The sequence below is a fragment of the Lontra canadensis genome, unplaced genomic scaffold (assembly GCF_010015895.1).
Source record: "Lontra canadensis isolate GAN:19392208 unplaced genomic scaffold, GSC_riverotter_1.0 scaffold137, whole genome shotgun sequence".
NCBI lineage: Eukaryota > Metazoa > Chordata > Mammalia > Carnivora > Mustelidae > Lontra > Lontra canadensis.
Genome location: NW_022631131.1, coordinates 333,579 through 356,985, shown reverse-complemented (window position 1 = coordinate 356,985; position 23,407 = coordinate 333,579). Strand labels below are relative to the sequence as shown.

At 43.5% G+C, this 23,407-nt stretch overlaps 1 protein-coding gene across 2 annotated transcripts in view; it reads left to right on the top strand.

Annotated features, from left to right (window-relative positions):
- MYO1D (myosin ID) overlaps positions 1-23,407 on the top strand; it is a 335,010-nt gene that overhangs the window by 108,171 nt on the left and 203,432 nt on the right. For both annotated transcript variants that reach the window (XM_032843261.1, XM_032843262.1), the window contains exons 9-14: positions 744-889; positions 965-1,079; positions 5,771-5,941; positions 10,095-10,165; positions 13,678-13,752; positions 18,847-18,979. In XM_032843261.1, coding sequence (XP_032699152.1) covers positions 744-889; positions 965-1,079; positions 5,771-5,941; positions 10,095-10,165; positions 13,678-13,752; positions 18,847-18,979 — 711 coding nt within the window. The remainder of the gene's footprint in view (positions 1-743; positions 890-964; positions 1,080-5,770; positions 5,942-10,094; positions 10,166-13,677; positions 13,753-18,846; positions 18,980-23,407) is intronic.

Sequence of the window (23,407 nt, the reverse complement as noted above, 5' to 3'; positions counted from 1 at the left end):
AGCCATTTCAGTCCAGTGGTGGGAGGTAGGCGAAGACTGGACTGGATCAAAGAGTAAAAGGGAGGCAAAGAGAGGAGGCCGGGCATGTGGATAAGTGCAGGTGGAGGGAGAGGTGGCTGGAGGGAGCTGCTAAACGGTGTGTGCTGAAGACGCGCCGTGGAGCGTCCTTGTGTCCGATGTGCATACGCGGAGCCTGTGGTGCCTTTGTCCACGTGCATCTGGCTGTGCATGTCCGCGGGCATTGGATATGCGTTGGGTTCTCTAAGAACTTCAAACTGCGGTCTTTGGCTCAGATCTTTACAAAGCATTAAAAATCGATATTTGTATTTTTAGAATCCACAGAGCTTTACTGGAACGTAGATATTAACTCATTGGTTCCCCACTTTCTCATATCTGATGAAATTCACAAGCAAGTAATGAGGCGACTTCTGTGAGGGAGTAGGGAAGTTATTGATAGAGCCGAGCGCAGAGACGAACCCGGGAGTGGTGTCCGAATGCCATAGTGACCGGTAATAATCTTAAAAAGTCCAAACCGTTTCCTTGAGTGTTACCTGCATCGTGCAGTTGTTTTGTTTTGTTTTTTTAAAACAGCTGATCTGCATTTCTTATTTTTCTGCTTAGAGTAATAACAGCTATGTTAGGTGGTAAGGAGAAAGTAGGTAAGAATTTAAAGCTTAGCACGGATCTAAACAGAAGACACAGTCGTAAGCGGGCAAGAGTGAATGATGTTGTTCCTCTCACAGGCGATATACGAACGCCTCTTTGGCTGGATCGTCACCCGCATCAATGACATTATTGAGGTCAAGAACTACGACACCACGATCCATGGGAAAAACACCGTCATCGGTGTCTTGGATATCTATGGGTTTGAAATCTTTGACAACAACAGGTAAGCTGGGTGACCTGCTTCAGACGCTACTGTTCTTGTTAGGTCTCCGAGCCTGATCGGTCCCGTCTCTCGCAGCTTCGAGCAGTTCTGCATCAACTACTGCAATGAGAAGCTGCAGCAGCTGTTCATCCAGCTGGTGCTGAAGCAGGAGCAGGAGGAGTACCAGCGGGAGGGCATCCCCTGGAAGCACGTGAGTGGGCCTCGGGGAGGTAGCCTCCCCACGCATGCTGTCAAAGAGTGTCAGAGCTCATCGTTTTAGCAATTTTCTTGGGCCCATGAAACATCCGAACGTTAGCTTTCCTTCTGGAGATACGTGATGAAAGGTCATTTTCGGGGTGTGCGGGTGGAATGTCTCTCATTGGATGGACTGCCCTGTTGCTGCGCGGGAATGCTGACTTACAGCCTTTGGACTTGAGAGCAGGTGCTCCATGGTCTCCGGGCTCATACCTGTCTCGCAGAGTTTAGCGCCACAGAGCGGTCACTCGAAGGACCAACTTTTGCCTTAAACTGATTGAGCTTGGCTTCCAAATTTAGTTTATTCTCTTTCCGTCCCCTTTCTTCTCTTATTTCTGCTTTTTCCCCCCACTCCTCTACTTTGCAGTCTAAGTGGCACTGTTACTCTCTTTGGTTATTATAGTTTATATTCTCCAAAACCCAGGTGTGAAATCATTAACATTTCCTTCCGTCAGCTGTCCTTCGTGTCCCAGCTGGTGTCACCTTCATGTGGCCCTTTTTGAACCCTGACAGTTGTCACAGTCAAACGTCTGGTGAGGCCGGGCCAGAAAGTGGGACTGCCCCGGGGCAGGAGCCCCAGACAGCACTGCTGCAAAGCATGACTTGGGTGGCTCTCTTGCCATTAGACCTCCTGCTTGTGGAAGGATGAAACCTAGTAATGTTTGCTTTTAAATTTGTATTTTTAAACAATTTTGAGAACAGACTTGAGAAATGCAAAAACTTCCAGGTTTCCACGCACTTCTGTGTTTATGAAACTGTGTTTATTCTCTTGCCGAATAGAACACACAATAAAGTTTAGTAGTTTTTTAATATCTGACATAGTAGTAAAAAGCTTATTTTTTAAAAAAATTTTTTATTTATTTGAGAGAGAAACAGTGAAAGAGAGCATGAGAGCAGAGGTCAGAGGGAGAAGCGGACTCCCCACGGAGCTGGGAGCCTGATGCAGGACTCGATCCCGTGACTCCGGGATCATGACCTGAGCCGAAGGCAGTTGCTTAACCAACTGAGCCACCCAGGCGCCCCTAAAAAGCTTATTTGATAGGCTGTATATAAGTTACTTTTATATTTCTTCCCACCTTCCTACTTTCTCTTTCCTCTCATTCAGAAGGGAGACAGTGGTATAGTTAGTACCAGTCGTGCCTCAAATTGCATCCTTGCCTCCCAGCACGTGTTAAACATCAGAATACCAGAAAAAAATTTTTGTTCGAGTATCTTAGTGTAAATTTTACTGTTTTACAAATGAACCAAAAGGCGTATTATTCCTTTGTATTAGAATGACCTATAATTGTGATTTAAGCAGTGAACTCTCATAGCACATTTAAGATGTAAGTCAGTTAAGTTTAGATGTAGCTTTCTTAGAAGGGATCTGCTGTACAATTTAATACACAATTACAATGGAAGCTTCAATTTTTATGACACATTTAATCATAAAACTTGTTATTCAGAGGTGATTCAGAGATACTGGTCAAAAATAACCTTTAAAAATCAGGATATCAAATTCCACAGGCATAGTTGGTAAGGAGAAAAGTCGACAACCACAGTAGGCTATGCCAAACATCTGAAAAGGGAGCAAAATGCAAAAATGCAAAAATCTTCAGCAAAATAAACCAAAATAAACCAAGAAGTAAATGTCCTAGAGGGGACAAAAGGCTAGATCCCAGGTAATTGTTACCATACTACCTGCTGGGTCCCCCCAGATTGGAATCTCTACTCTGGGTAATTATTTCCTTTAAAAAAAAAAAAACCTCAGTTAATGAACATGGTGATTGATTTTTTTATTATGGAAAATTTCAAGCAAACGTAAGAGCAGAGATCGCGATATAATAAACTCCATGGGCCTGTCACCAACCATGACAACTGTCGGTGGGTTGTCAGGCTCATGTCATCTGGACCCAACCACCCCACCCCCAGGTTATTTTGAAGCAAATCTCAGACATCATATTGTATCATCCTTAAATAACCCAGTGTGCTTCTCTAAAAGGTGGAGACTTTTATAAATACCATGACCACAGTACCTTTATCACACCTAAGAAATATAACAGTAATTCCTTATTATCATCAAATACCCAGTCAGTGCTTGAATTTCCTCAGTCATCTTACAGGGGTTGTTTTAGTCTGTTTTTATAATTGCTTAAATTTGGACCCAACCAAGGTTCTTACATCGTGGTTGGTTGACAGGACGTTCACATATCTAGAGGTTTTCTCCTCCGTCTCTCTTTTTTCCTCACAACCTTCTGTTGATGAGGATGAGCCGTTTGTTCTGTTGAGCTTGCCACAGTCTGGATTTTGCTTGTCGGACTCCCGAGGTGTCACCCGTCTATGTCTCTGTTCCGTTATGCCCGTGGTTGCTAGATCCGCAGTCTCGGCTGGTTTCAGGATCAGTGTTTTTCTGCTGGTCTCTTTCATAGGTGGTATGTGGACTTCTGTCAGGGGGTTCCTAAGGCTTGGTTGTCTCCCTGTTCGACTCACCTTCACAGGCTTTCGGTGCTGTAGTTTACAAGTCATTTTTAGCTGCTGGGACTGGGCAGTTGGGCACCAGATGCTCCGTCTGCGGTGGGAATGGGTGGCCCAGACCTCTCTGCCCCTGAGCTACCTCGTCCTGTCTCCTCCTGCCCCCTGTAATCCCTAAAACCTACTGGGATTCAAGACTGCTGGAAAAAACCTGGTTTGGAAGCCACAACTTGAAGCAACGTTTGAAGTAACCTTAAACTTATGAACTAAAAGTTACCGAACTCTTCAGCAAAGACTCATCACTTTAGTCAGACAGTTGGTTCTTTAGAGGACTTGTTTTGTCCCTAGGGCAAAAGATCTAGTCTTTAATTCCATACCCCCAAGGTCTAAGACTTCAGGTAATAATTAATCTAAGAGTTACTTCTTTTTTTTTTTTTTTTTAAGATTATTTATTTATTTATTTGACAGGCAGAGACTACAAGTAGGCAGAGAGGCAGGCAGAGAGAGAGAGAGAGAGAGGAGGAAGCAGGCTCCCGCCGAGCAGAGAGCCCGACGCGGGGCTCGATCCCAGGACCCTGGGATCATGACCTGAGCCGAAGGCAGAGGCTTTAACCCACTGAGCCACCCAGGTGCCCCGAGTTACTGCTTTTTGAGAAGAGTAAGGATATTGTTTCAAAACCTGGAGATAACTCTTCTCCCTAATTAGGAATAGTAATATGTGTCCACCATAAAAGTACGTATGTAGACCAGGTTTCTCCACCTCTGGACTATTGACGTTCTGGGCCAGGTAAGTCTTTGTTGTGGGGCTGTCCCGGGCATTGTGCAATGTGTAGTGGCCTCTTCCCACTGATCACATAGTCATGACATTCAAAAATGTCTCCAGACACTGCCAAATGCCGCTGGGGCAGAGGTAGTCATCCTCTTGAGATTCACTGATATAGATAGAGCAGTAAAGTATGAAAAAGGAAGCAGAAGCCACCCCGCCGTCAGTCCATCAATACAGAAGAGAGCTTAGAGGAGGAGGGCAGAGCTGAAACCCAAAGACAGACAACTGGCATGAGTCCTTGGACCTTAAATAGCATGGAGCAGGGTCCATGAGAGACGGAAATTGTGTATTCTGAGCTTATAGATCTTACAGGAGAGGATGGAGACAACACTCTGGTTTAGGTACCTACAAAATGAGGGGGACACATCAGCGCCCAGGACTAAACTGTGATAGTAAACTGCCCGTCTCCAAATGGCGCACAGAGAGCCTGCATGAGGCCAGTGCACGGTGAGATGGGCGCTCTCTGAATAAACGGTTGCACAAGAGGTATTTGGGATAAACTCCACGTATACTGAAGCTGCTAAAAATCCTGTTATTTAGAACTTTATTCAGCTCACAAAAGCACACAAAAAGTTTATTCTTTTTTTTTAAGATTTTATTTATTTGACAGAAAGAGAGCGATCACAAGTAGGCAGAGAGGCAGGCAGGGGGTGGGGGGAGCAGACTCCCTGCTGAACAGAGAGCCTGATGCGGGGCTCGATCCCAGGACTCTGAGATCATGACCTGAGCTGAAGGCAGAGGCTTAACCCACTGAGCCACCCAGGTACCCCTAGAATTAAATTTTTTATATTTTTATATTTTTAAATTTTTTATATTTTGCCCAGAGAGACATCAAACGTCTTTTAGACCTCTGCGTGCCTTTTTCACTTGGGGAAAGCTGGAGAAGACACTCTTTTGGGTTTTAGTCCTTGAAGGCTGTAGAACTAAAAATTCGAGTTCTATGTGATGCTGTAACCTCATCCAGTTATGAGTCAAATAATACTTTCAGGTTATTTGTTGGTACATCATGGAGTGTGGGTCTTGTGATTAAATGGCAAACAGATTGGGGGATTGAGAGTATGAAGGAGTGGGGTGAGGTGCGGGATTAAAACAAAAGTTTGTGTTGAGGGAACACTGCCTCTTTTATAATTCTTGCCTTGAGCTATCCTCACGTACACGAAGTGTTTCATGATATAAAGTCCATAAAGAAATTTAAAAATGAGCCTCCAATAGAACATGTGGTCATTTTAGCATTAGACCTCAGTAATACTCTGGGCCTGTTTCCCACCAAGATAACTTTATCTGAACCCCTGAGATGTGCACAGGCGCCGGCGTTTTGCCCGTGCTGGTCTCTGGTCCCTCTGGAACGGCTTCCTTGCTGTGTCCTCCAGATCGATTACTTCAACAATCAGATCATCGTGGACCTCGTGGAGCAGCAGCACAAGGGGATCATCGCCATTCTGGATGACGCCTGCATGAACGTCGGCAAAGTCACCGACGAAATATTCCTCGAAGCACTTAATAGTAAATTGGGCAAACACGGCCATTTTTCCAGCCGGAAGGTAATGTGTTTTATGAGGACTTCCTCTCCTTTTGAGCTGTCACATTTTCCCCATTGCTGAACAGAATTAAATGGTCTTAAATGTTGGGTTAAAAGAATGTCCACTCAAGGAAGCAAGGAGAGCCACAAGCATCCATTAAGTGGCCTACTGCTATAAATAAATTCTGCCTCTCTGGTTTATGGGATGACAAGAGCGATAAAAATCATAATATCCAGGAGAGGGAGCTCCAGACTATTCAATTTGCTAGAAATAGGAAAAAATGAACATGATTTTAGAAAGCATGATGTCATTTATAACCAATAGGTACAGAGGCTTTGTTCATGTGCTAGAATTTTGCTCCTGCATCTGATAATTCTGGCACTGAAAACAGCTTTTGTCCTTGACTTTTTACTGTAATCAGTTATAAAATGTAGTATGTGTACTCTGCCACAGTTCTTCAAACTCCGTGACTTTCTTGAGCATAGAGAAGCTCTGGCCATAATTCTCCCCATCACAAGGAAACTCGTTCCCCTAAATGAATGGATATCCCTCTCAATTCCCCATTTTCCACATTCTAAAAAGGTTATTAAACAGATCACATTTCTGTAATAAGTGGTGGCCGTTGTGGTTGTCAGACTCTCGTGCCGGGCTTTGCGTACAGTGTGTTTGCCATTAGGATTTGCCCTAGGAGGGGCCACCGTCATCCCTCAGTGTTCCCCACAAATACCGGCTTGTCCAGCAGCCAGAAGCCGAAGGAGAAACAGCCCCGATGCTCCGTCGCTTCCATAAAGAAAGGAGCAAGCATTTCTGCTCCTCCATATTTGCATGTAAATCTATGACACACTGCCAATTTTTTTTAGCACGAGTAAGTCCATTTTCTAATTTTGCTCCCTTTGAAAGTGTGTAATGGGAACAGAAAGAATCTATAGTTAACTAGATAAAGCACAAATCATCAAGAAATGGATTACTGGCTGATAGTTATTTTAGGCCATTTTATTTCTAAGAGGCTCTCCTTGGTCTCTTCCCGGGGGTTGACTAGGATCCTGACTACAAGTCAGTCAGCTATCGGATCCTACGGTCTGACATTTTACATCTTCAGTCATTTCCCATGTATAACACAAGTGCTTCCTACATGCCCCTCATCTCCCAGGCATAAGTCGGGTGCTGGGGACAGAGCAGTGAGCCCAGTTAGAAGCATCCTACCCCATTTAAAGTGATCTGTTGTAAGATGGTATCTCCATCCTACAGTGGTTGTCTACATCCCTTACAATCCCAGCCCAGGTTCTGGAGACTCACCTAACATCCTGCCTACCCCAGACGGGAGATAATCAGTGTTTGTAAAATTGAATTGAGTTTGGTCACGATCATACCAAATAAATCTGATGGAATATGGAATTTTAAACTGAAACATGCAGGGCTCCACTTCATTTAAATAAGTAATTATGATTCATGATAAACCACCTCATTTTGATTCAACTTGGCCATTTATACACCTGACTTAAATTTGTCCACCAAATATTTTGAAATATCTCATTCTGAAGGTAGCCATGATACAGAGTACTTTTAAGTAGTTGCCACTGATGTGGTAAGAAATTGCCAGATAATAGTTTATCTGGGAAGACAGGAATTCTTTTTTTTTTTAAGATTTTATTTACTTATTGGAGAGAGAGAATGAGTGAGTGGAGGGGGGTGGAGCAGAGGGAGAGGGACAAGCAGACTCCCCGCTGAGCATGGAACCCAACACAGGGTTCAGTCTCACACTCTCAGTTCATGACCTGAACCCAAATCAAGAATAGGACGCCCAGGGGCACCTGAGTGGCTCAGTCGTTAAACGTCTGCCTTTGGCTCAGGTCGTGATCCCGGGGTCCTGGGAGTGAGCCCTCCATCGTCCTCTCTGCTCAGTGGGAAGCCTGTTTCTCCCTCTCCCACTCCCCCTGTTTGTGTTCCCTCTCTCGCTGTGTTTCTGTCAAATAAATAAAATCTTAAAAAAAAAAAATTGGATGTCCAACCAGCTGAGCTACCCAGGCACCCCAGGGATTTTCTTTCTTTCTTTTCTTTACAAAAGAGCCACCGGGTTAGAGTCAAAGACACCAACCCGGTGGCTCTTTTTTCCAGCATCTCCCTCCCCACTCCCCTTGTCTGACAGGGTAAGGGGAGGTGATGCTGGAGGAGGTTTCCCCCTGAGATGGGGATTTCTTTTTTTTTTTTTTTTTAAAGATTTTATTTATTTATTTGATAGAGATCAGTAGGCAGAGAGGCAGGCAGAGAGAGATGGAGAAGCAGGCTCCTTGCTTGCGGAGCGGAGAGCCCAATGCGGGGCTTGATCTCAGAACCCTGAGATCATGACCTAGGCCGAAGGCAGAGGCTTAACCCACTGAGCCACACAGGCGCCCCGAGATGGGGATTTCTAAAGTGTGTTAATTTCTAGGATTACTGCTTTAACAAAGGAAAGAAATGGGATAACCAAGCTGTCAGGATATTTCCATCATTATGAATCTTTCTTTTAAAAAACGCTACTATCCTGTACGTTACGCCAGGTGTTAACATTTGCTGTTGGTTACAGATCCCCTCAAGCTACTGGCATGTTAAATCCGAGGTTTCTGCCTTGTATTTATTTAGGAGCTAAATGGTTCCTCCTACATTAAGGTTATCATGGAGAGATAGGCAAATGGTCCAATAAACCATGAAATTCCTATTCAAAGTACTGTAAACATAAAGTTAAATGATATACCGAACTTAATTATTTCTAAAACGTAAAAGTCAAAAACCTTCTGTGTTCAGATCACTTGAGACTTTGCAATATCCAAATGTAAGAATATTCAATTAGTGTGGGCATCTCCTGGGTCCTTTTCCATGAGGAGTTTTATAAATGAAAGGCTTTTATAAAATGGTTAACGAGAGAGAGCGGAAAAGAGGGATTCCATTTTTTGGAGACCCCTCTGTATGTTAGATACTTTGGTCTCCATGGTTCATGGAAGCTTCAGAACAGCTATCTGGGATAAGTAACTGTTTAAGATGCAGAGCAAGTAGATGGTAGAGCCAAGATTTGAACCTCGGAAGTCTGACTCTAATTTCTGGTAAGTATTCACTTGTCTGATGGGTAAGCTATTTCTTTACTAGTCCAGTTACGAGTGTAGAAGCCACCCTCCTGGTTGGGGGTGTTTTTGGCTAAGAGTGCAACTTAAGTTTGTCATGCGTAACTGCGCTCAGTGCTTTATGGATTCTTAGATGTCTGCTTCAGAACCTGTACACTATTGCGTGATCCTTCACAGGGCAGACAAAGGAGTCTGGGCATTACTGTAACAAGGAGACTGTGGAGGCCACCCCACAGAAAAACTGCCTTTCCATAAACTTCTTCAGGGAGAAATAGCTGGAGGAAGTTGGTTTCCTTTGAAATGATAACCCTGAACTTGACTCCCAGCTCAGCAAAAGACAAGTGAGCCAGGCCATTGTGTGCCTAGGAGAGCAGATATTACATCTGGTCCCAAGAATCCTTCCCAGAATGACCACCTATGAGCTTTGTGACTTGGGCCAGTTACCTGATCTCTCTGACCCTTAATTTCCTTGTGTATAAAAGAGAGCACCTGATATTTTAAATGTCAGTAGTGAGGATTGCCTGAGATGCACGTGCCCAGCACACGGCAAGCCCTCAGTGTGGTATTCCCTAAGTGGAGCCTGGAACAGAAGGAGACTGTGTCAGTCAGGGTAGGCTGGGCCACTTATGACAGCAGCCAGGCTTTCCGCACCAGAGACAGTAGTCCGTTTCTGTCCCAGGGACCCCGACTTCTTCTGTCTTCCGGCTCTTCTATCCCCTTGCCGCTGTCCTTCTCTGCATCCAGCTAGTGGGAGAAGAGGAAGTACCGTACAGGGTCATCTACCTCTTACCAGCTTTGGCCTGACACAGCCACACTTCCTTTCCTCTCCCTGTCCACTGTCAAGCACCTCATCACATGGCCGTATCCACCTGCCAGGGTGGCTGGGAAATAAGTCCAGCTGTGAGGACTTCCAGTGAAAGCTCACAGGCTTTACCACATAAGCCCCACACAGGGTGATTTCGTTCATAATGGTATCATGATGTGTGACACTCTCATCATCTTACATGACACACTGGAGTATATTTTTAGGAAAACGAAAAGAATCTGTTTTCACAGCAATCTCCTTATTGATTTCTTAGCTCTGCGCCTCAGACAAGATCCTGGAGTTTGATCGAGATTTTCGAATCCGGCATTATGCAGGTGATGTAGTGTGAGTATCTTATGTGGGGACCTAACACCATGATCTGCATGCAGCTTCACTTCAGAAAACAGAGCCAGGGGAAATAAAAACTGTCTTCCTACTCATTTGTGGTTTTTAGCCACCTCATAGGCAAGTATAGTTTCATCTCCTCACTTAAAAAAAGAAAAAAATTGGCTTTGTTTCATTCATTCCTTGCTTTTCCAACTTTCTTGAGTGCACACGATGGTGGCCGTGCGCAGCCCCGGCGTAGCTGGCGCTCAGAGCAGCTGATGGGTAAATACCTCATGGGAGGATGTTAACGAGAGAAAGATGGAGGAGGTGGGCCTTTTTGTGAAGAAGCTAACGGTCCAGCGGTGGGCGCATACCTGCTAAGTCACTATAACGAACAATGGGAAGAAGGGTCAAATGGGAGATGCGTAAGGCCTTATGGAAACACCGAGGAGGGAGAACCATGCCAGGGCGAGGAATGTAGAGAGGTTTTAGTGCAGGAAGTGATATCCAAACTGAGTTCTCAAAGTAAAAGAGGCTCCGTCAGGGGCAAGAATTGGGAATTAGGAAGGGAGAGGAGCCAGGGGGCTCACGGGCCCAGAGCCAAGAGCCACCATCACGTGTGAAGAGCTACAAGCAGTTGGGTGACTATGTGAGTGGTAACTAGTTTTTCCATATTATTTCCAAATGTCATTTGGAAAGGTAGAAGTCTCACCAGCCACATTTTCTGGTCACAATATCAGAAAAGTAGAAATTGATAAGAGATATCAGAAACTACTTCAGTAAGAGGCCCCTAGGGCTGCGATAACACAATGGTAACTTAACAGGAGAGAAGTGTGTGCTTTCTCAATTCTGGAGGCCCCAAGTCTGAACTCTGGGTGTCACAGGACCCTGGGACAGAGGTTCTGGGGGATGATTATTCCTCGCCTCTGCCAGCTTCTGGTGGCTGCAGACACTGCTTGGCTCATGGCCACATCTCTCCAGTCTCTGCCTCTGTGCTCACACTGCTGCCGCCTCCTCCGCACGTCTGGGTTAAAACTCACTCGGCCTCTTTTTTTTTTTTTTTTTAAAGTAGGCTCCACGCCCAGCAGGGAACCCAACATGGGCCTTGAACTCACAACCCTGAGATTAAGACCTAAGCTTAACCGACTGAACCACCCAGGCACCCCTACCTGTGTCTTAAAACTACAATTGTGGTGGTATTTGGGGCCCACCTGGTAATACAGGATCCACTTCTCTCAAGATCCTTGACATCATCACATCTTTTGTCATAGAAAATCACACTCACAGGGGCTGGGAATTTGACATGGATAAATTCCGGGGTGGGGGGGGGAGCATTTTTCTGCCTGCTACACTTACTATGCATTGTCCACTGAACACCACTTCTTACCTGATTATTGTTTACAGTTTCTTCTCTTCCTGCCTCATTTTTTACATTAGGAAGTCTCTTGACCATAACCCGTTTCAGGAAGAGATTACATAACAACAACAATAACAAAAAGGCAAATGATTATCTCCACAAATGCCAAAAAGACATTTGAAGAAATTTTAATAGCTGTCCCTGATTTAAATTAAAACTCTGAGTCATAAAATAATATGGCTCGAGATGATCACCCCATCTGTCAAACTAGCCATTAGTGCTGGAATGGCACCATTCTCCACTTGTTCTGGTCCCGTTCCAAGGTTCCAGAACACTGAAGAGGGGAGAGGCAGCAATGGGCACACTCTCCCGCTGAAAACGCAGGCCTCATTTTCAGGATGCATCTCTCCAGTTTGGAAGCATCAAAGCAGACTGGTCAGAGGCCTTGGAGGTCAGCTAGCCTGGTGCCTTTACTTTGCAGATGGGGAAACTTATGGAAAGTGTGTAATAACACCTCATCCAAGGTCACACAGTAAGTTTTTGGAGTGGCTGAGACAGTAACTAGTTTCCAGACTCCTAGTCCAGAATGCTAGCTGACCCTTCTGTGCCCTAGACTTCCCCTGCTGTCATTCAGCCCTTCAATCCTTTTCTAGATTCTTACTGCATTATCTTCTGTGTGCACAATGTTTTATAAGATCTGGTCTCTACCCACAAAGAGCTTTCCATATAAAACTGCATACATACCTATATGATTGTGTGTGTGTTTATTTCTACTCATAAATATGCATATACTTAATATACATACATTTGCATGCATACATCAATGCAATAAAAGATGGTCTAAGATAATCACCATACAGCTAATAATAGTATTGTCAGAATTTAGAAATAATCACATGATGTAATTCTTCTATCCATGAGAAGCCCAGGAAGGCTGATGCTAGTCCTTAGATGCTAGGAATTATTTTTAAAGGGAGAAGTGGGAAGGGTGCTAGAAATATTCAGGAAATAGTAACTAGGTCCATTTAAGTGTAGTGTGTCCTTTTGTACAGAAATGCCTGGAAAATTAGATTGAGATCAAATCGTAATGAGTCTTAAAGGCCGAAATAAAGACAACAGTTCGAATGTTCTAGGTTGGACAAAAGATTAAGAGTCAGATGGCTTCAAGGTTTCAGTGCAAAGTGACTTGAAGGCCTTAGGAAGCGGATCTGGGGTGTGTGAGGCAAGGAAGGATTCTGGGACCTGGCGACCTTGAAGCTTCTCTGGGCACTGCAGCCTGAAGGAACCCCCTCGGAGAATTAAATAGGTGGGGCTGGCACACTGGTGAGGGGCAGGGGAAGACATCTGAGAATTGCCTCAATGTGATGATCGTCAAGCAGAAAGTACAGACCGGTGAGAAAGTCGAGCTGTCAGGAGCATCTAGAGCTCATCTTTGCACAGCCTCTGAACCTCCATCAGTTCTGTGCCCCAGCAGTGTACTTGCTCCTCCGGGTGGGGTCTATGCCCATTGCTGCCACAGAGCAGCTCCCCTCCCTCTCTCACCCACTGCAGACATAGCCGGCCTCTCAGGACCTTACTCCTCTTTTTCTTTCAAACCATGAATGCTGGCCTCCTTGTTTCCTCTCCTGTCCTTTGTGCATGTGCCTGCCCCTCTCCCTTCATGTGATGTTTCCCTGTATGATCTCCCTTCCTCTTCCTCCTCTGCTTATCCAGATCTTACCGTCCTTTGCAGTTCTTCTTGGATTATTTTATCCCACCCTGAACACACTGAGAGAATCTTAGGCAAGTCACCTTGACCTCCTTACAGAAGAGACTGTTAGTTCCTGTATGTCGCAGTTTTGCTTTTATCTTAGGAGTGCTGGATGATAAACACAGCTATCTTTTTAAGAGTCATCTTCTTGAGGTAAGCAGTAAACCAGTAGACAATGATGGTCTTAATCATACTGATGGTACTGATCTTTGCTCTCCTTTTGAGGAATCAAAACAACATCCCCTCTTTTTAGTAGGTAAATTTGATATTCTTTAACACAGAACAAAGTGGAAAGTATTAGTTCTACATATGATTGATGGCATTATTAACAGTGTAAAGGCTTGAAGACTTGTCAAGAAACTTAAAGGTGGCTCTTGCTTAGTGAATAATGCATGTTTCCCATGGTTTTTTTTCCTCGACTAGCTATTCGGTCATTGGATTTATTGACAAAAATAAAGACACTTTGTTTCAAGATTTCAAGCGTCTCCTGTATAACAGGTAGGACTGAAATTTTATTAATTATCTTCCCATTAAACTCTTTGTCATACATGTTGCATAATAGGTATGCACATGATTACTTTTATGTGGCAATTTTAAGAGCTTCTGACAAATTTTCTAGTTCTGTGCGACAGTAATGAATGAATGAAATAATATGATTATACAGTCTATAAATTTAGGACGGGGACCTGCTGCTAATATGACTTCCCTTCCCTTGGGTTCCCTTCATTTCTCTGTTCACTACTGCTGTCCTTCTGGCAGCAGTGTCTCCAGGGGAGGCCAGTGGCAGTGGAGAAGGAGTCTTGGATAAGGTAAATGCTTTACACATGCAGATTACCACTGTAGTCCCTTTGCTTCCAACTAAGAGACCCTCCTAATATCAGAGTGGCATCTAATGTCCATGTTGACAGATCCTCAGGGGACAGAACCTTCCCACAGTTCTAGAAAATGTGGAAAAGATGTGGCGAAATAACACCAGCCAAAGGATACAAAATTCAAACCCAGTATGAATGCTTTGGAAAGAGCCGTAAAGAAAAGCCTCTCAGCCCGTTTCTTCTTTTGGACGAGAGAAATGTAGTCACATACTTACTAAGTCTACTTAGTTGGCCAAGAGATCATCAAAAATGTGTTCAACGTGCAGCTGTGAAAACAGTTTAGGCTAAGTGCCTGCCCTCCTGGCTCTGCTCTTCTAGCGGAGATGACAGTTAATAAGAAAACAAGTCACTTTCCGGTAGTGACAAGTGCTGTGAAGAAAAATATAGTAGGTAGGAGATTGCAGGGTGCAGACGGGGAGCGGGAGGGAAGACATTATTGAGAAGGATGATCAGAAAACCTTCTTAAAAGAGGGGACTTTTGAGCGGAGGCCTGAATGAAGTGAGGGAGTGAGCCGTGAACATGTCAGGGGGTGGGGCGGGGAGAGCACTGCAGGCAGAGAGCAGCCAGTACCAAGGCGCCAAGGTGGGAGTGAGCAGCACGGTGTCTCAAGAGCAGCAAGGAGGCTAGTGTGGCTAAATGCAGAGTGAGGGGTAGTGAGAGCAATAGGGAATGAATTTAGGGAGGTCAGCAGGGCGTGGATCCTGCAGAGTCCGTGAGCCAAAGTAAGAATGAAACATGAAGAGAAGGCATAAGAATTTATGATAGGATGTGATTTATACTTTAAAGAACCCACTGGGGCTGCTGTGTAAAGGGCAAGAGAAGAAATGAGGAGACCAAACAGGAGACTCATAATCCAGATGGTGTAACAGAGGTCATGAAAAGTGGTCAGAGTGAGTGATATTTTGCAAGTGGAGCCAACAGGGTTTGCCATTAGATGGGATGTATGGTAGGAGAGAAAAACAGAAATTGGAGACGAAGCCTGAGCCGTGGGGAAGGGATGCTCGAGGTGGGGAAAACAATGTGAGGGGCTAACTGGGTGGGGGAGATGGAGTGTGTTGTTTTGGATGTGTTATGTTATATTGGACACGCCGCTGGGAATGCCAAGTAGACAACTGTGGGTATGCATCTGGAATTCTGGTAAAGGAGGGACTAGAGCTACAAATCCATGGTCATCAGTCTGTTGACAGTATTTAAAGACATAAGACTAGCTGAGATGAACAAGGGTGAACTTAGACAAATATAAAAGAAGAGGTCAAAAAGACTCATTCCTGAGACTCACCAGCATTCGGAGTCAAGCAAGAAAGAAGCAACTAGCAAAGGCAACGGGGCTGCCAGTAAGGTAGGAAGAAAGCCAGGAACCTGGTGTCACAGAGACCAAGCCAAGAAAAAAGTGCTTTAAGAAGAAAACAACTGTAAACCGTGTCAAATACTGTCCAAAGCAAAGTAAGTTGAGGACCAGGATTAACCATGGGATTTGCTGACATGAAGGCCAGTGGGACTCTTGACAACACTGGTCTCAGTAAAGTCGTGAAGATGAATGTCTGATTGAAGTGGGCTCCAGAGACTATGGATAATGAGAATGTGGAGACATGGTGTTTAAGCTCTTCTTTCAGGAAGTTTTACTATTAAATGGTTCAGTGGTGTGGATGTCAAAGGTTCCAAGGACAGTGATGGAGCTCTCTCCGCACCAGAAAGTTACATGGGAATGCGAGAGGGGCTCCAAGTAAGAATCGGTCACGGGGAAAAGGGACTTTCGGAAAGGAGTTTTGGAGCTTGAACTTTCAGGCAAGATGCACCCACTTTGAGGGACAAATGACAGAGTCTGGCATCATTCTGTGTGGGTAACATCAAAAACTCAAACTGGAAAAACGGCTTCAGTTGGCCAGTGGCAATATCAGCATGTGTTACCAGGAGAAGGCAGCCACGCGGTGTACCAGGAGGCTGCAGAAGGCAGCATTTGTTACCTTCATGAATTTACTGTGGCCCATGGGTTCAGCTCAGTGAGAGCAGCTCTGCCTCTTAGTGGTGGACTCACGTAATCCCAAGTTCACAGGACCAGTGTAGGAACAAAGCCATGTGGGAATTTCTTTCCTGGGAAAAGTCTGACCATTTTTCCCTGGAGTTTTTTTATTTGCATTGGTATTTTTATATTTGCACTGATGACAGGCTATTCCCCCCGCTGGAAACCCTGCTTGGGAAGTCACGTGGCAATGAGAATTCTAGTTTATTAATTGACAGTGGAAAATATTACCCATAGAATCCAGAGTGCTTAGTTGCTTGGTAAGCATGGAAGTAGAACAAAGGGACTTGGGTAAATCCAACAGTTAAGGGCGACAGGCTCAAAGGACTCCGTTTCCCAGTGGGGATGGTCTTACGAAGGACTGTGGACTGCAGCTGTTTGAATATATCTGCATAATAGGGAAGGTCTTGCCAGTGGGATGGGGAAGTCTTGAAATTATTTTGGCTAAAACCATCTTCCTAGATCCTTGGATGTGCTTCCTTTACCTTTGGACACTTCAATGCTTCCGTGGCTAACCCTTCCCCAATCCCCATCCTTTCTCTGTATATATGTAAAGAGGAATCCTTGGATCTCTGGTTCTGTAGACCTTGAGCGTATACTTGCCTGTATGCATGCGTGTGCGTGTGTGTGTGCGTGTGTGTAATGGGAAGAGGAAGGGAGGGAGCAGATTGCCCACCAGATACCCAGACTCTACTCTTCACTACCTCACTGCTAAGTCAGGTTAATTGTCTTGTCTATTAAACCTACTGGGTTTCTGGGTAAATAAGCTTCCCCTTTAAGAAAAGGGTTCTTACAAATGTTTGGAAACTATTTTGTTAACATTATATGCATGACTTACTGGCCCGGAAGTTCATTCTCTTTAGAGTGTATGTGTCTAGATTCATTACATATCAATTGTACTATTTAATAATAGTAATAATGAATATCTTATTTCCTTCATTTCCAACCTTCCCCTCTCCCTCCATTTACAAGGTAAAACATGGAAAGAATCTAAATATGGCCAACAGTGAGATAGGTAGAAACTGCACAGACCCAAACAAACTTCAGTCTTCAGTCTTTGGTCTGCATCAGAATTTTCAAAGTGCACACGTTCTACTTGCTGGAAATTCTATTCAGTGAGTATTAGGAAGACATCCAGGCTTCCTCTGCACCAAGGGTTGAGAACCATTGCCTTAAATTCTCTTTCAGCCAAAGACTAGAATGGAAAATTTTAAGAAGAAACAAGAGACCTTTATGGGGTCATTTTCACTGAGAGGTGCCTCATTGGGAAATCAGGGACTAGGACCAGAAAGGGGATAAAATGGGGTCCCTGAGCCACACGCAGATCACTGGGTTAATTTACCACCACCTTCCATGGTAGTCGGCACCGCTTGCTTGCAGGGGTGGGGGCTGGGAGCGCTGCTCTGTCTCCGTTCACAGACCCTGTCAGTCTTCAGCCCACCATTTATCCTTTTTGCCCAGGATTTCATCACTTACTCCGGTATTTCACAGATGTTATTTTGAGTCTCTGTGTGCAGAAGTTAACTAGGTATTTGGGGGACCACTTCAATTTCCTCCTTTTTACACCATGGAGAGAAAAATGGGCAAAATGATGGCAGCGTTAAACACAGTTAGCGGAGAATGTCCTTGCTGACTCCCTTCTCTCTCCTCAGCCCCCAATTTATAAATAAATAAATAAATAAATAAAAAGATTTCTGACAAATAGCGTTGTAGGGTGACAGGTGGCAGCACTGCCTGACCCCCAGAGATGCGGACTCACGTGTTGTACGCCCGAAACTAGTGTAACATCATTGTCAGCTGTACTCAAATAAAAAGAAAGAGAGAAGTTTCCAAGACACAAGCAGCATTTTGAGTTCCACTTCCTCTAAAATCAAAGGCACCCAGAAGGAAACAGGAAAAAAATCAAGAGTTGAAACCACTACATGTCGTCTTTGAAGAGATACCTCCACAGAGCCAAATAATGATTTTTCTCAAATACTCTGCATCAAACCCGGCCTGAAGTACACTGTGGGAGTCGGATGGAAACGGTCTCCGTGTCACATCAATGAACTAGCATAACCGCCCATAACGGAGCACGTAAATTCAGCTGTGGGACGGGGTTTACGAGAAGGCAATGTAGAAATGGTTCTTTCGTGTTCCTGCTTGTCTTGTTCAGAAGAGCTGGCTTTTTGTCCTGTCACCCGTGCTGTGGGAATCTTTTCCCCCATGAGAAGATGCTTTCACACCCGTGTTTCCTGCAGTCCCATTGAGCATTGTTTTTTCCCTGGAGGCTTGTCCTCCTCCTTCTAAGTACCACCCAACTTTTGATTTTACATAGGTATGGTAAGAGCTGTGTTAGCCATTTGAGGGTCCTAGATATCACCTTAAAGAAGTTTAAAGAATTCTTTTCTCAGTTTATTTGTGTATGTCATCTCTACACCCAACATGGGGCTCAAACTCACGACTCCAACACTAAGAGTCACACGCTCCACCAAGAATTTTTTAAACGTAGGATAGTTTGGACACATCTTCTCCATCTGTGGTATGCTGTCTCCCACTACACTTTCTCAGCCTAATTTTCTGGACGGAGTCTTTTTCCCAGCTAGGCCTTGTGAGTGCAGGCTGCAGTCTACGTGTGACCCAGAGCACAGTCCAACAGAATCGTTTCTTGTCAGAGTATTGCAATGTAATGTTCACATCGCTCTCCCTGTGCCTCTCAGTTCCAATCCTGTGCTGAAGGATATGTGGCCTGAAGGCAAACTGAGTATTACGGAGGTGACCAAGCGACCTCTGACTGCTGCCACCTTGTTTAAGAATTCAATGATCGCTTTAGTGGACAACCTTGCATCAAAGGTAACTGTTCTCTTTTCCACATATCCATCTTAGGGCCACTTTCGGTGGTCATCGGCACTGCTTGCTGCCATGGGCTCCCCCTTGATGCATGTTGCAGAGAATGTAGGTGCGATTTGCCTTTTAGGCAATTGTAATAAATCAAACTGAAACATATCTATTTAAAGTGAATGTTCTACTAGAATTTTTATTCCTGTTTTTTAACGTGGCTGGGTGAAACAGTTGTTTGTGTCTAAGAAGAAATGCTTCTTGTTAAGGTTGAGCTTTATATGGTTGTCAAAAATACAAAGTCTTAGTGAGACCTTAAAAAAAATTCTATATATACGTATATATATAAACTATAAAGTAGAACATGTACCTGGCAAAATGAGCTTCAGCCCTGTACAAAAGAAAGGGCGTGGCCTAAAAAAAATCTTGAATTAAATAGTAATATGCCATCCATGTATCATGTCTGGATACAAAATGACCAGACAGAGTATCAAGAGGAAGTTTAATATTTAAGTATTGTCCTTAGGCTGTTGTAAACAGTTGAAATAAAATGTTGTATTATTGACAGTTGGTTCTGCTGCTGATTGCTCCTTTCAGGTGTAATACTGTTTGGTAACTTCAGTCTGTTTCAGCCCCCCACGTCCGCCACCCTCCTCCCACTGCCACCCCATCCTGCCACCCTCCTCCCCCCCTACTCTCTGCCAAAGAACAGATTTCTACTCTTAACTGCTGCTGCTGACAAGTTTGATAAATGAGGAGGCTTTCCGGGACTCATTATTTTTAGTTCCTTCATTTTTATCTCTCTCTTCTGGTGCCTTTCCTCTGTATTTTATTCTCTGTTATCTTTTTATTTTTTTTAACCAACTTCCTCTCTAAGAATTTAAATCTCTACTGTTCCTGATTACTTCACTATGGATAAATTAGGCAAAGGCACAAGAACACATCTGTTCAGTAGCTCTCTATTTCTTTCTGTCAGGATTCTTTGGCTTCACGTAACAACAAATAAGCCCAGTTTGCTGGCTTGTGGAATCACACCTCCAGAAAGGCAAGGGCGAGGACACCAGAACCAAAGAGCAGAACACCATTAGAATCCTTCCTCTTGTCTCTCAGCTTCTCTGTGCTTGTCAGTTCTAACATGCCTCATCCCACAAGAGGGAAGGTGAACCTAGAAGGAGGGCGTGTGACACAAGAAACAGAATTGAACACAGAATTTTATAAAACATGTTTATAGAATATATCATAAATAGTTTACAAAATGTATTAGATTTATTTCATTAACTAGGAAAGAACTGCCTTTATTTTCTAAAATTGGTAGTTAAATGTGCATTTTTTAAAAATAAAAATTCTAGAACCATCCCTAATTTCAGTACCAGGAACTGCATTCTAATAAATAATAATAAAAGAGAGACCCCCTCCCCCAGATGAGTGGCTTAAATAGAGAGACATTAATTTCTCTCTCCTGCAGGTAAGGTCCAGAAGCAGGCATCCCAGGACTGGTATAGCAGTCGTAAGGTTTTTAGGGACCCGGGTGCTTTCTGTCTCTCTTCTACCATACGTGTGCTTGGTGTCCATCGTCCTGGCCCAAGATGGCAGCAGGGGCTTCTTCCCTTTCAGAGAGACTTCCTGGGAGTCTCACACAGCATGTCCGCCGCATCTCGTTCACTACACCTGGTTGCCAGGGAAACTGGGAAGTGCATTTTTATCCTGGTCAGTAGTGTACCTAGCCAGAAATAAGTATTCCGTTTCAAAAAAAGGTGGTGGATAGGAGGTAGGCAGCTAACTCGGCAGTCTCTGCTGCGGCTTCCCAATTTGTGTGTCTGTGGAGGAGGAGGGGTGAGGGAAAGCAACCTCTCAGCCCCAGAAAAGGCAGTAAGGTGGAGGGGAGGGGAGCCACAAAGGAGAATGTTACTTTTAAAAAATACAAAATTGTATGATAGAAATAATCTAAATAATTGGTACTCACCATAAATGTAAATAGACTAACAAGACTAGATAGAAAGTGTAGCTATAGGCTTCGTCCAGGAGATTCCTAAACACCACTGCGCAGAACGATGAAAAATAGAGCCCTTCTCCCCAAAGACCATTAAAAGCCATATTAATGTGAGAGAATAGAATTTAAGAAAAAAAGTATTAATACAGGTAAAGAGACTCCTAACAATCCAATAAAAATACCCAAGACAATAAAGCCACGTGGAAATAGGTACCTAACAACATAGCTGTTGTTTGGCTACATCCATAATGTTATCCATTATGTTACATGTTACATCCGTAATGCTACATGTTATGGCCAACATCCATAAAGCAAAAAAAAGAAAAGGACCTGAAAAAAAAAATTTTTTTTAAAGATTCTGTTTATTTATTTGACAGAGAGAGAGAGATCACAAGTAGGCAGAGAGGCAGGCGGAAGCAGGCTCCCTGCTGAGCAGAGAGTCTGATGTGGGGCTCGATCCCAGGACCCTGAGATCATGACCTGAGCCGAAGGCAGAGGCCTAACTCACTGAGCCACCCAGGCACCCCTGAAAAAAAAAATTTTTAAAGCAAAATGGACAAGTCCACAATCCTTGTGGGAGATTTTTTTTTTTTTTTTAAAGATTTTATTTATTTACTTATTTGACAGAGACACAGAGAGAAAGCGCACAAGCAGGCAGAGTAGAAGGAGCCTGATCCGGGACTCCATCCCAGAACCTTGGGATCATGACCTGAGCCCGAGGCAGCAGCTTAACCGACTGAGCCACCCAGGCGCCCCCTTATGGGGGATTTTAAGCCAACTGTACCAGAGACTGATACTTGAAGCAGACAGAATCCTTAGTAAGAATGCAAAAGCATTGAAAACCAAATATAAACTTTAATAAATCAAAAGAACACTGCACCTAGGAAATAGGAAATACATATCCCTTTCAAGTATGTTTAGAACATTTCCAAGAACTGACTACATGCTAGATCTCAAAGGAAGTCTTAACCATTTTAACAAACGTATACATACATACGGTCTCCATCCTCACAGCAAGTAAAATAAAAAGCAGCATTAGTTTTTTTTTAATATGCTTGGGAACTTGAGAAAGCGATGCTCTCCTAGATAACCCACAGGCTGAAGAGGAAATCACAATGGAAACTATAAAACATCTTGATCTACATGACAAAAGAATTTACTAAAATCTGTAAAATACTGCTGAAGTGGTCCACTTGTTATACCTTTATTAAAAAAAAAAAAAAAAGTAAGTAAATGAGTTAGGGGCACCTGGGTGGTTCAGTTGGTTAAGCATCTGCCTTCAACTCAGGTCATGTTCTTAGGGTCCTGGGATCAAGCCCTGCATCGCCTCCCTGCTTGTGGGGAGTCTGCTTCTCGCTCTCCCTCTGCACCTCCCCTGCCTGCACTCTCTCTTGCTAACTCTCTCAAATAAATAAAATCTTAAAAAACAAAAAAAGTAAATGAGTTAAGTTCACTTCTTCATTCAAGAAGCCAGAAAAAGAATTCCAAAGAAGAAAATCTAAAGAAAGAAGAAAATAACATTTAAATAGCAAAAATAAAATAGGTCAAAAAATAGTCAAATAGACAAACCTTTAATGAAACTGATAAGAAAAGGCAATATTATGAATGAAAAAGGGAAATGACTTCATATATACGAGCTTTTAAAAGGCATAGAATATTGTAAACAACTATATGGCAGTGAATTTGAAAAATTAGTTTTCTAGAAAAATATGTTGTCAAAATTAACTCAAGAAGACATAGAAAATCTGAATAAATTAGTCATCTTAAAGAGTCTAAATCACTAATCAGGATTCTGGCTTCTCTCAGCTCTGCCAGAAACCCAAGGCCCAGATGGTTTTGCAGATACATTTTATAAATCCTTCAATAAGCCAATAATCCCTATTATATACAAACTGCTTGGGAGTGTAGGAAAAAGAGAGGCCACTACCCAACTCATTTTATGAGATTAATATTACCTTCATAGTAGGTTAATACAAGAAAATAAAATTAGATCAGTTTCACCTAGGAATATAGGAAGATCTTAAAAATATATATGAGTAATGCATTTGCTAGGAACATGGTAAAGAAAGTGTCTACTAAAATCGATTGAAAACAACTGAATGTTAGGTAAAACATAAAAATCAATTTTTGAATGCAACTATGAACTAATAAGAAAGTAAGGAATATGTAGGCCAGGGAATGAGTGAAGGCCGAAGTTAGGGGAAAAATAATATGCTGTCTCTATGAGGATTTAGTAAAGTAGGTAACTGTGAGTATAAGTATTCAAGGCTGGGTCTTCCAAGTGAAGCCCAGGCCCTGGCCAAACTAGTGTGTCTAATAAGAGATCCCATGCTTGCACACGCACGCGCACACACCATACACAGGTCTCCGAAGGGCCACATTGTCAGAGGGATACATCTAGAATGAACTAGAAATAATCCTTCATTATCTGAGAGAAAAACTGCCTGTCTTGG